Here is a 13,659-nt window from a genome sequence, read left to right as displayed (position 1 = left end):
TTTCTTTCAGCAAATGAAACAGTTTTTTAAAATTAGTTTTTGCTTCAATAAATTAAATCATAAATGACTAGTGTCCAGTGGTGTGTACTGACAGGTAGGTTACCATTTATAGTCTAGCTGCAGGTGACAATCAGTATATGACTAAAAATGGCTCTGGAGTTTGAGTGTCATCAGACAGACATTGTCTTAGAAAAAAAACTTTTTGAGAGATTTCTGTAATGCAGTAAAGCCTTGTGAGTAAAACATTACTAAAAGAAATGAGATTTTCAGGTGCTTCCGTTCACTGCCACCAGGCAAATATGAAGCAGGTTGGTGTGAAAGTAATTGGGGTAGAAATGGAAATCATGATGCATCCGACAGCAATGCTGGTCAGAATCAGAGACCTGACTCTGTGGCAGACTAGCTATCCACAGAGTTCTTATAAATATCTGGGCAGTTCTTTAAAGTTTGCAAGCTAAATAGTTTATGACTTCCTCATCACATAAATTGCTCCCATAAAAATAATGTCTTCAAATAACTTACATTGAAGCAGGAAGCCTCTACTTTTGTCCTGGGTGGCCATCATGTGTCATGCACTACGTTCAATTGCTTTTTTGAATTTATTTTGGCATATGTAAATCATTTATAGATGTTATACAATGCAAACCTGCTGCATGCATATATACCTCTAGGACTACAAAATGCTCCTAGAATAAGTTGCTTAATCTGATTATGTCTTGCCATGAGGAACGCTCATTTAAGGCACTCAAAAGATTTTGAAATATATAGGCTGTTTATATAAGCTACAAGCTGGAAGTGGGTAGCAATATATTTAAAAAGCACACTGCAAAATACTTACAGCTTTGACTCATGATGGTCATGAAAAAAAAAAAAAAACACTGATGGATTTCTTTAATATATGACATTAAGTTCTAAATAAACAAAAGACATAAAAGGACCCAAGACACAGAAACTCAAAGCTATGTCAGTAATTTATTTGTTGGCAAACAACTTTCACTGTTACAACAAATATTAGTTATGAGATCATTCAACTTGGAACCCATACAAAAAGAATAAATAATTATCAGTAATATTGTAATAATAATCATGATCGTAATAACTTAAAAAGAAACAAACAACCAAAAAACAAACAAACAAACAAACCCAGTGCCGCATTAAATCCTTTCTTCCCTGAAGCCAGCCTCCTTCCCTCTGAGCTTGTTTAGCCTTCTTTATACCAATGAACAGATAAATAAATAATTTCTCTTCTGGGGCAGAAATGAAGGGGGTTTGTGGGGCACATGTGCAAGCTACACTTCATACACATATGATTTCCCCTCCCCCTTTTAATTAGTAAACATCGGCTTTCTGGGATTTTAGAAGGAGCTGTCGTGTGCATGTTCCAGTTGGAATCGTGGCACCTCACCTGCTTTTATGATAGCTCAGACAATAACAGCTTTTATCTATTTTAAACAGGGCAACAATGTATGTCAGTTAAAAAACTTGGCAATAGAAATTACATATTTCATAAAGCGTCCTATTGCAGTCTGTTGGTCCATCTTTATACTTCTAATCCAAGCTCCTCCACCAGCAACGCAGTTCCCCGAAAGGTACCTACTCCATTATCACTTCATTGTCTCCATCCAGTTTTACATCTACACAGTGGTAAAGCATACAGTAAAAACTGATTTGCAAAATGTGACAGTGCCGTTGCTATAAAAAAAAAAAAACAGAATGTCGTGTGCGTAGGGTAAATGCATATTAATTGAGGAGTGCTTTGTCATATTTACGAAAGAATGACACGAAAAGATTGTTCCTTGCTCCTTCTGAGGTCAGTCCGTGACCAGAATATATTTCATTGTGACACTTAGGAACAGTCCCAGAGACACAAAGTTTGCAACGTAAAATCCAAAAATAAAAGACTTGCAACATTTGTATCTTTTATTTTATTCTGTACAATACATAAACAGCTTCTGGTTTCTCACAATCCTTCTGATGATGAAAAACCTTTACAGAAGAGCGAAGAATCGATGAAACCCTATTCCCCCCCCCCTTGTTCATTCATTTGTAATATTATATTCTGTCTTTGTTTTCTGTAGCCACTACAGTTTGCAGGAATGTTACACCGGCCCATACGCAACTCCAGTTTTAGCAGATTTGAACAGGAAGAGAGTTTGGAATATCGTTGTGATATGGATGCAGTTGAATTGCCAGAATGATATGGGTTTTGTCGTGGACGATCATTAGTGAGGGTATATATAATACATCCTTCACTCGACTGGCAGGATTGTGACGCCTCTTTGGGGAAAGTTTATCAGTGAAGGTCCTGCTCTACCCTCTTGGAATAAGAGTTTTGACAGAGAGACAGACACACAGACAGACACGCAGCTCCAATAACCAGGGCTTGTGCCAACGTAGAGGTGTCAGTGGAAACTATTTGCTAGGATCTGCTAGAGGTCCATACCGGGGGCATCTTGCAGGGCTACAATCAGTCCAAGTTTCCAAATTAAAAGTAACAGATACATAATTGCAGAACCCCTCCCTGTTCTGAGTTGAACTTTCCATTCCTGCTTGATGCTCGCAGATTGTCTTTGGGACTCGCCCTTTCCAGTTCGCACCATTTATGACAACACGTTTTCTGATTTGACCAGTTGTTTTGACCAGTGATTTCTCAGCCACATTGTCAGAAACAATTGTTGTGTCACACAGTGTATGAATCCAGGGTTAGGTCAGCTCTGTCTGTCAGTCAGCAACACAGAATGATATCACTTGAACTTTGAAAGAGTCAAACTGGGTTTAAGAGGGATAAAGGACTCAGCTGGCTCTATAGACTGGTGACCAGATGAGAAGGGTCCACTGGTGGCTCCTCTGGAGATGAATCAGACTCCTCCTTGCTCCCAGACACCATATATCCATCGCTTCCCCCGCGGCCCATGTGGTAGTAGTTCTGCAGCTCGTGAAGGTGATTCCTGGAGCCCAAGTTGGGCATGCTCTTATAGTATACGTCATCCAGCTCTGGAGCCGTGGCGCTCTTACAGGGCTGGAGCTCCCCAGAGCTGTCCTCCTCTCCATCCGTCAGCCCGTTCATCTGCCCGTCGGGGAGGTCTGTCAAAACCGGCATGCTCGTGTAGAGCGAGTCTCTGTGGTTTGGCGAATGCGTGTGCTCGTCGGTGTGCTCATTGGTCAGCAGGGGGAAGAAGCTCTCACTGGGCTCCTGGGCAATGCGCCGCTGCCGGGAGAAGCTGTGAGGAGGAGGTGGAGGAGGCGGGTGGCTGTCCGGTGGGGGGGGCCGTGGCGGCAGGAGGGGTGCATTGGACTCCTCTCGGATGATCTCCAAACCCAGGTTCTCCTCATGGGGGAAGGCGGCGGGGTTGTCCAGTACTATAGGACTGTTGTCCTCTTTACTGCTGCCCACACAGCCACTCACTCCACTGCTGGAGCTGCTGCTTCCCCCAGCCATGCTCCCTGAAAGAACAAGAAAAAAATAAACTTTTAAAATCTACTAAAAGTCAACCTATTATAGGAAGATATAATGAAATTACAGAAACAATTTATGCTGCTGGCATTCTTATGATTTTAGCTCTACACTGTTAAGAGATGGCTCAATAATTTCCTCTTTGAAATAAATATCTTTCTGACGTACAACCATTGCCACAAATTCCTGCAATGTAATCTCCTCTTCTGATTACACAGAGCTGGTTTTCAGTGAAGCATTTAAATTAAATAAAGCAAATAAATTAATAAAAAAACATACATTGAGATTTCCATATTTTTTTTAGATCATGCACTTAATACATTATCTAGGTGCAGTACATCTAGATTATGTATTAGGTAGACATGCATCTAAGATGAAAACTTCAGAACCCTCCATGAGTGAGAGAAGTTGCAAAGTCGCAGGTTGTTCAAATACTTATTTTCCTCACTGTAACCATTTACTATTTTGCAATTATTTCAGTTGCTAGGTACAACACATCAAAGTTAACGCTTGATGTGTTGAATAAAATGAAGGTTGCTTAGAGCTGTGCAATGTTAGGATATACAACTCCTTCAGATATCTAGAGACAGTTAAAAAAATCTTACCAATAAATAAAGGAGATTCATACATGGTGAAGACAGAGAAACTGAAGCTTCTCCAAACTACAGCTAATTTTGAAATAGTTAATCTGTTACATAGTATTTCCTTTTTTCATAAGCCTGTAACTGAGAGTGGGATTTCTAGATTTGCTTCAAACATTTGTGTTTTTGCATAGTGTTGGACAGGAGAAAGATTGTATAAATGTTGTGTTACTGGTTTCAGAAGCTTCTAGGCTCTGAGGAGAGCAAAACCTAAAACAGTGGGTCCCTCACAACTGGAAAAAATGACAGCACAGTTACCTCCGTTGGCCATACTGCTGTTAACCAGCTTGTTCATCAGGTTGTGACTGCGCTCAGTGGTGGCTCTCTCATGGTTGTTGAGATAAGGGGGAATGTAGTTGGATGTCAGCTCCTTGAGGATCTTCTTCTCCAGGGTTGTCTCCTTGTGGTTGCTGTGGGTGCCGTACCCGCCGCTTCGATCCAGGATCTGAACGCAGTCGCTCAAGTACTCGCTGCTGGCCATGCTGAAGTTGTTGGGATGGTTACCATTAAGAGGGAGCGTATCCATAACACTTGCGTCTCTGGCATTGTTCAGGATGCCCTCTGAGGAGCAAAGAATGAAGAAAAAAACGTGTTAGAATTCATAAATAAACTGACAAAAGAACCCCGATCGCTTGAATGCTTCAAGTATTCATGTATTCATGTCTGAGAAGCTTCACAAGTCATTTTAGCAGTTAAAGTGAGCTCTTCATGTAAAACAGATTAAAAAGTTAGAGCTTTATTGCAATATCCAAAAATGTTTTCCTGTATATTTAATGGAAAAAATGCTAAATATACTTCCAATGTAATGCATCTCACTAACAATGCTGAAATAAATGTATGCATTAAATGCATATTTTAAAGAAATAGCATTTTCAAAGATAAATAGGCTTCCTTTTGATTTGTAGGAAAAGAATCCAAATGACCTGAGTATGAAATGATGTAGAAGCATTGTGTAGAATTATGTACATAATGTTTTCTTAAGACAGCTCTAAAAGCATCAAAAGGGAATAAAGAAAGTTACTGCTTAAGAGTTCAGCAGTAGTTCATAACGTACTTGTGTCTCGGTAAGGTGCTAATGGACAGCATGAGGGGAAAGAGAGAAAAGAAACAAATGTGTGAGTCAATTTAACAAGAGCAATAGTTCAAAATGAGATGTTTGTTTGTCAATTCTGTAGTACTCCCTAATATTTGACTGGCTGCTTTTCACAAAGGTTAACCATTGTTCACACAGATAAAAACATTAAAAAAAACATCACAAAAAATACAATTAAAACTGAAACAATTGAATAAATGTACATGAGCCTGACATAAAGCATGCAAAGCAACATTCAAAGCAAAAGTCTGCAATAACAAAACATGCACACAAAATCGAGGATACATCAGGATATATAAAGTGATATTTCTTTTTTTATCTTCCATTAACTTATAATTGAGTTCTGTGTCTCTTATCTGCAGAGGATAAAGGTCAGAGTCATCTTAATTTTGAGCCTCAGAGTTAAAGCTAATTGCTTATTAAAGCAGGGCCAATTCAAGAGTGAATATATTACTATCCAGAACACCCAGAACTCATCCTCTGGTTTTGAGACACATTTTTACTCATTACGTTTGTGTGAGAGATGTTGATGTTGCTACTATTGTTTTAACCACAGTAGATCTTTCTTGCTTTTTTAGGCTCCAAAACGTTCCAACAGTCTGATCCCAAAACCACAACAGCAGAACAATTACCAAACATTAGATTATAGCAGGAAGTGCTACTTGCTGGCAAACGTGCACAGTCAGGAGTTGTTTGGTCTCTGACTACATTAAAAAGCTATGTAAATCAATCTGGCTCTACGTGACAGTAATTACCATCTAAAACTAATTTCCGCTACTGTCACCAGAGGTGGCAGCAACAGCCGTAATGCATTCTGCCAGAGCTGCCAATGCGTCTTTTACATCACTGCGGGGGAATTTTGGCCAACTCTTCTTTATGGAATCGTTTTCATTCACTCACATTGGAAAAACTTAAAACATAGTTGATAGAGATCAAGTCACTCACATTAAAAATAGAAAGAAAACTTTGTGTTTCAAGATGCTGACGATCTGAACTAGTATCTATCTTCATGATGAATGAAAGGCCTGCAGTGCCTAATATTGTGTTCTGTTTTTGCAGGAACTCTTGGATGAGTCGTTGATACGCTCTTGAAGTAAGTTTGGGTGACCGGCCACTCAGTGAAGAGTTTTGCACGCTTGTGCTGTTTTCAATAGAAAAATATGGCTGTTGCTACGTTTCACTGGAGTGCTAAAGACTTAGAAACGTCTTTGTAATCCGTTCCAGACTTGTAGGATATGTATGATGTTTGTTTTTTTATTAAGCGCATAAATTATTTTTTGTATTTTTTTAATATTAATTTTATTTTGTATGCCAACTACTTTGAACATAATTTTAAATGACGCAGCTCAGACAAAAATGTTTCATAATTTGTGGTGTTGTGTTCTTAGCCTACTTTATATTCTGAGATTGTTTTTATTTGTGTTAAAATAAAATCATTAAAAAAATAATTTAATAAAGGAGGAAACGGCATTTTCACAAAGAGTCAGATTGATTTAGATAATTCTTTCCACCTGAAAAAATTAATCATCTTTTGGAAACTGCTTTCTGTTTTTCTTTGTTATTTTTGTCTGATATTAAAATATGTTTGAAGATCTGAAACATTTAGATGCAACAAAAAAGCTTGTCATCGGCAAACCTTCCTAACAGTACTGTAGTTTGGCTGAGAGAAAGAAAATGATAAACAACCGTCTCACACAAAAGCAAAGAATCCAGAAAATCTTGCGTTGTTATTTTACTTGGGGAGGATTTGCTCTTGGACCTTCTCATTTACAGCCAACTGGACGCATTTTCAATTATTCTACATCGCACAACCAATCTTGGTGTCCCTCTTTAAGACCTTTAGCAGCTTCTACAAGATAATGTCAGTCTGCAACTACATCGGTGAAGTCACACAATCACAATGACACAGTATCCATGCAAGTAAGTTACAGTGCCATTCATCAGCTCATGTCAAAACCATAAGTCAGGTGCTTAAGTGCTTTTAAATAAAATAGCCATGCAAAAAAAAAAAAAAGGTATAAAAAAAAAACTGTAAAAGAACTTTTAAAAGTTGAACATTCATAATAGGAACATTAGGCCACACCTTGGGTGTTGTACATGCCCACGGCTGGGTTGTTATAGACTGCCGAGTCCCCCAGGAGAGTGTTATAAGGATTGTTAGTACCATGGGGACGAAGGAGAGCATTAGTTATAAGATGATTAGCCATGGCTCCTGGTACAGGCAGATAGAGAAAGAGAGAGGAAGAGCAACAGCCAAGGCAAGAGAAAAGGGAGGAGAGAAGAAAAGCAACAGCCAAGTCAAGAGAGAAAAAAAGAGAGAAAAGCAGTCGAGTAAAAAAACAAAGAAGAGTGGAAGACAGAGGTTAAAGGACAGAGCGTGTAGCCGTTGCAGAGTGGAAGTGAGCAAGAAGAAGAGGAGAAAAAAAGAAGGGAGAGTGAGATGGAGAGCGAGTGTGTGTTTGGAAGAAAGAGGGAGAGAAGAGGACACGTGAATCAAACAAGCAAACACTGTTTAGAGAGAAAGCTGAGAAAAAGCTTGACAAGTCATTCTTGCAGCCGATGCGTACAGGCTGGAGTGAGGAGAGGGGATGGGAGACAGAGAGACAACGAGAGCGTGGCAGAGCTCAGAGCAGGCTGTGCTGCAGTTCAACACGCTTCAGCAGAGACGCATAAATACACCATAGCTAATGGACAAAAGGGTCACAAAAAATGTGCTATTTTTCTCCCTCTGCTGCGAGACAAATCATATATACATTAAGACACTACATTTATAAAAAATAACATAGAATACAAATGATCTTGACAGGCCGTATCAATTTCTTTTTATACTGAACAACAACTGGCTCGGAAGCTCAACTCGTAAGCGAGTATTTGTCTTACAGCTAACAGAGACACTAAAACATCTAAATGATTTTCATATAAATCTCTGGCATGATAGAAGAATATTTCTCTCAGCAGTGTTTGTATTAGAGAGTGCTGTTTGGATTTAATCTGCTGCAAACATCCCAGAGATTTTAATATTCTTGTTCCTCAGCTTGTGTTTCTTAAGATCTCTGACTGTTGAAGGTGGAGGTTGGTTGGGTTTTTGCTGCAACTGAATACAGGATCAAAGAAATTTAAACTTTTTTATCTTAAGTATAGCATACTATGCCATACCTAACTTTAACTCATAGGGCTACTCTGCTTTGATCAATATTTCATTGGAACAAATTTTTTTTTTTGGCATGGTAGAGCTTTAAAAAACGTCTCTTTCACCTAACTTTTTTCAAACAGCTTATTTTTGTCAAGATAATACAATAATATTTTTACCCCTATGGTAAAAAAAAGTAAAGACAATGGTTAAAGTAGAGATGTCCCAACGGAAAATTTCCTGCTTCAATATTTCAATAAAACGTATGCTAAAAGTAAAGTAAGATGACCAACAACATTCAAGAAGTTCAACTCTCTGTGTCAAAAAGGCCATCAAATCCTACTGACTTGTAGTTTGTTTTTTTTATACTGGGGAATCAAAATGATCCTGTCCTGAAAATGACAGGCACAAAGGAGTGCAGCAAAGTTTCTAATTTACTTTATAAGCCTTAAATATCTGTCTGTTATGGAACATGCTGTATTTGACGTTTGGAGGTTTGCATCAGGTATTTGTCAGTGAACAAGCTAAATTATCCCTATAATATGTAACATAAATTAGCTCTGTATGCATTTCCTGCTGAAATGAACCATGTAGAAAATCATCCATACAGCCTGGACTTACAGCTGTCACAGATGACCGGTTCAAAAACTGTCAAAAAGAATTTCCTAGTCTGAAAAATCTTGACTTTTTCAAGGCAGTTTACAGAAGAGACTTTGAGTGACTTCAGCAACACAGGCAGGATAAAAAAATTAATTTTCCTTTCTGCTGTCTCTTTCTATACAATAATCTATCTGGCGTGCGGCCGCACATTATTTGTCAATTTACACGTTACTTCGGTGATGCAATTGTCTGCGCCTGGATTTATTCTGTCTTCATCAGCAACCGCTGTCATTACTCAAACATATTTGATTGGAAAAATTCACACTTCTCCCGGGAATAATTATGCTGTTATTAAGAACTACTTCTTTCTTTTGGTAATGCTGTTGTCTGAGTGTTATCAGATAAAGCGAGTATCCAAATTTAACAACCAAGCGAGTTCTCGCATCATGCAGCCGCAAATTTCGACGAACCGAAATAATTGAATGTGATTCCACCTTCGCTCATTGTGTCACCCTTTCTAGTCATTTGGAAATGTTCTGGCTGAGCAGCTCCATCCACCGCACTTTAAAAGAGTGAGAGCAGAAAGGAGGTGTGAGTTTCCTAAGCCCAGCCTCACTAAGTGCGTGATAATTCAAGTGCTGACACGCACCATGCCTGCTTTAGTATCCATCTGTCATGCTAACAGCTTATTAGTGGCCTGAAGAAAGCGAGGGCCACCCCTCAACTTGGAGACTAACAAATGGCAGAGTGTGTTTGGTGTGAGTGTGTGCGTGTCAGACTGTCTGGCCATTTAGGTGTCTACGGCCTCATTATACTAGCCCTAAGCTGGTTGTGCTTATGGATTTTGCTACTATGGTCCATTATAGTGTCCTAGTCTGGAGTGAAGGAAACAGACAGCTCTGAAAATGTCAGTGATACTTTCAACTGCATGAGCTAAACCTTTGTTGAAAAGCTTTCTAATTATACTACTCCTAATTGAATACAATCAGCTTATCTAAATAACTGGATTTACCTAAGTGTACTGTAATTATTCATTTGCATATTGCTGTGTAAACTACGTAATAAGGTCTTTAAACGCTGAACATTTCACAGACCAACATAGAGTAATGTAAATACATTTTTCTTTTACAAATAAAACTTTCTTGCAAATAAAAATTTAAAAATGGAGGTAAACTTTTATTTTCTATCCTTCTTACTCCAATACCCCCAAATAAAATCTAGTGCAAGGGTTTATCCACAGAAGTCACCTAATCAATTCCCATCATCAAAAATAGAAAATGTTTGGCACACCTGCAACTCTACAAATACATGAACACAACTTCAATTAGATTAGCATAAATATGCATTAGAGCAAAAAGTCCAGAACCTAAATGCGAATTAGAATTTGTGGCAAGATGTGAGAATTGATGTTCAGGACACTCTTAGTGCAATCTGAGGTGAAAAATACACAGGGAGAAGGTAGAGAAACACCTTGCAGTGTTTCCTTAAACAGACTTGCAGCTATAATTGCACTCCTTCAAAGTGTTGGCTCAGAGGAGATGAAAACAAATGCACGCTCCTTTTTGTGAGTTTTTATTTGTTACCTGCCCTTCTCCTCCCCCCTGTATATGTATAATCCTGTACTTCACAATTATACATTACTTTGTGTTGGTCTATCACATTAATTCAGAAATTAGACTTCTGTAGGGCACTGAACATTTAGTTATCAAGAGACAAGCAATAGCAATAGAGTTCCACCATGCTAAGAAATACACACAAACTTTTTTTTTTCAATATTGCTTTACCACACATCTTCATTTTCAATGCAGATACCCCCCTGCAGGACTAGCTTGCCACTCTAAAGTGTTGCAAATTGGCTGGTGTTCTATTTTTGACAGGAGGCTGCCCCTTTTTCTTTTTTTCCTGCAAACCACCCACAGAAGCTGCATTAAAAACAGGAAGTGATATTTACACCTTATTCTCTTCATCATCTTTGCTTCAAGGATACAATAATCAGAAGTTTGGACTCCCACCACTTTGCTAAATGACAGCCTATGCAGCCTCCAACCCTCCTGCTATTAGTAAAGTAGATGTAGTGACAGTGATGTGGAAGCAAATGGTAGGTATCCCGTGGTTACCTCTGTTGAGCGTGGCGGAGCTGTTGATGTCTCCAGTGATGAAGGAGGACTCCTGTTTCCTCACAGTGTCGTTCCACATCCGTCTGATGCGACTCTACACGTGGGAGAAACGAAGGGAGAGAGAAAGTGTTGGGGAACAGGAGTGAGGATGGTGGGGCACGGGGCAAAGGCAAGAACGAAAAAGCAAAACGCAATTGTGACAGAGGGTGCAAGTGAGGGGGGACAGGGCCGAGTGAAGGGAGGAAAGAAAGGATGACAGAAAGGGGAAGAAATCGGGTGAGAAAAGTGGAATATGATGTGCAAAACAAGGGCAGGAGAGGCAGTAAAGAAAAAAGACAAAGCACAAACCAACGAGAAAGGGACAAAAAGTCATGCATCAGTCTTGTTTTCACTCTGTAAACCTGAATGTCAGCAACAAAGTCCATGTTGGGCGGGGTTTGGGTTACCTCACTTTCATGCTAAAAGAAAATTGCCAATCAAAATCAGCTGTTAGAACTAATTACATTAAGATGCACAGTGTTTGGCAAAACTATTCAGAGATCTTATAAGATCTCCTGATTTTATGACTTTACCACGACAAATGGCACAAGAACAAAAAGCAGTGCATAATTGGTATAGTGGAAGGAAAATGCTAAGTAAAAAATTAAAATTTAGAAATAGCAAAAGTATAGTGAACATTTGAATTTAGGTCCTTGTTGTCTGATAGCCCAAGATAAAAATCCACTGCAACTAATTGTTTTCCTAAATTGCCTAATAAGATCCACATGTGTATTAAGTAACCTCTGCATAAATCCCATGAAGGCCTTGGGGACAGCATGACAGCTTTTCTTGCAACATCAGTGAACAAACAGAATAATAAAGCCCAAGGAACACAACATTCAAGCCAAACATAACACAGTGGACAATTTAAAGTAGGCCAGGTTATAAAACAATATCTCAATTTTTGGCTATCTCAGAGGACCATTTAATTCATCATCAATAAAAGCATGGGGCACAAATTCACATAAAGGACAAAGACTTGGCTGTCCACCTGAACTGCCAGGTTCCACAAGGAAAATAGAAATCAGAGAAGCAGCAAAGAGACCCATGCTAAGTCTGTAGGATCTGCTCAGATCCACAGTTCAGGAGGGAAAATCTGCTGCCAGTATTTTTCTCCATACACTTAAAAAATCTGGCCTTGATTGAAACATGGCAAGAACACATCGAAAGAACATTATAAGAACAAATAATACCCTGAACACAACATTAGAACCAAGACACATGGTGGTGGCAGCACCATGTGGTGGGGATACTGATGGGAAGTGGTGCTAAATCTAGATATTCCTGGAGGCAAAGCTGTCGGTCACCACATATAAAAACCAGTTTTCAATTCCGGTAGAGCCAGCAATCTGGTTGTCTATGCTGCTGTAACTGCGAAATAATTTCCCTGCTGGGATGAATAAAGTTATTCTGTTCTATTCTATTCTATTCTAAAAAGTGTTAACTTTGGGAAGAAAGAAAATAAAATCTTCCACTTGGCAATTCTGCACTCTTTTTGTCCTAGTCTGTCACATAAAATAGCATTAAAATAAATTGAAGTTTGTGTATGAAATGTCATGAAATGTGAGAAAGTTTAGGCGGTATCAATAGTCTTGCAGAGCTCTGTGCAGTGAAATTTGTTTGACAATTTGAAAGTGAAACATGATAGACCCAAACCCCTCATGGCGCACTCCCGCCTCACCTGCGAGTCTGCTGTGCTGTAGCGTCCAGGTGTGCAGGCAGGTAAGCTCACCTGTGAGCCTGTAGAGTAGCGGCCTGGGGTCCGTGAGGTGGTGGTCTTGCTGGAGGAGGAGATGGACGTCTCCACGCTCTTGCCGCTGCAGCAGTGAGTACGCAGACATTTGCCATACTCTTTGCGCACCTAAGCACAAATGAATTGGGAATTCAGTAAAGTGAAAAAGAAAAATTTAAACTGACTGAAGTATGCTACCTCACCCTTAATTATACTGAGGAATTTTTTTTTTCTTCTGACAAAGTAGGGTAAGAAAAACACTTCTTTTACTCATATTCCCTGAGTAAACATTCAACCCATAAAAAGCAGACATTAAAAGATTAAATTCATAAACTTTTCTCTGCTAACACTAACCCTAAAAAAAGCCACAAATCCAACCGAAAAGGAGACTTTCCTTGGAGAGCCGTTTGATGCATTTGTACACACAGAGCATCTGCACTTAGATCCCAATCAAGTTAGAACAAATAAAGCCGTAATTGATTTTTAACAAGCTTGTTGGACTGGCAGACGTGTCTTGCCACATGCTCTGTTTGAACAGCTGCGTGCCGAGTTGCTCCATGCATCTTGGGAGAAACTGAGTTGGTCTGGGGCCAAAGAAAACCTCAGCACAGCTCTGAGGACAAACTCTCTGGATAGCTGATCCCATATCCCATGTACACACACACACACACACACATATATATATATATATATATATATATATATATATATATATATATATATATATATATATATATATGTAGTGTATGTACATAAAAATTTTATCCCATGATGTCTTAGCTCTGTCTAGAAGTTGCATGTAACTTCATCATTCAAAGTGAAAGTATAAAGGCGGTTATCTTTTGAAGATAAA

The 13,659-nt window shown here is 39.0% G+C and overlaps 1 protein-coding gene across 12 annotated transcripts in view; it reads right to left on the bottom strand.

Annotated features, from left to right (window-relative positions):
* Positions 1–953: 953 nt before the first annotated feature.
* adgrl3.1 (adhesion G protein-coupled receptor L3.1) overlaps positions 954–13,659 on the bottom strand; it is a 162,607-nt gene continuing 149,901 nt past the window's right edge. For 3 of the 12 annotated variants that reach the window (XM_028016996.1, XM_028016997.1, XM_028016994.1), the window contains 6 exons: positions 12,756–12,935; positions 11,036–11,129; positions 7,272–7,400; positions 5,150–5,167; positions 4,354–4,656; positions 954–3,444 (listed from right to left, as the gene is read on the bottom strand). In XM_028016996.1, coding sequence (XP_027872797.1) covers positions 2,804–3,444; positions 4,354–4,656; positions 5,150–5,167; positions 7,272–7,400; positions 11,036–11,129; positions 12,756–12,935 — 1,365 coding nt within the window. In that variant the 3' untranslated portion in view covers positions 954–2,803. The remainder of the gene's footprint in view (positions 3,445–4,353; positions 4,657–5,149; positions 5,168–7,271; positions 7,401–11,035; positions 11,130–12,755; positions 12,936–13,659) is intronic. The other 9 variants (XM_028017004.1, XM_028017005.1, XM_028016999.1 and 6 more) reach the window with 8 other exon arrangements.

Source organism: Xiphophorus couchianus, chromosome 5 (genome assembly GCF_001444195.1).
Source record: "Xiphophorus couchianus chromosome 5, X_couchianus-1.0, whole genome shotgun sequence".
Classification (NCBI taxonomy): Eukaryota; Metazoa; Chordata; class Actinopteri; order Cyprinodontiformes; family Poeciliidae; genus Xiphophorus; species Xiphophorus couchianus.
This window is presented reverse-complemented; position numbering and strand designations above follow the sequence as displayed.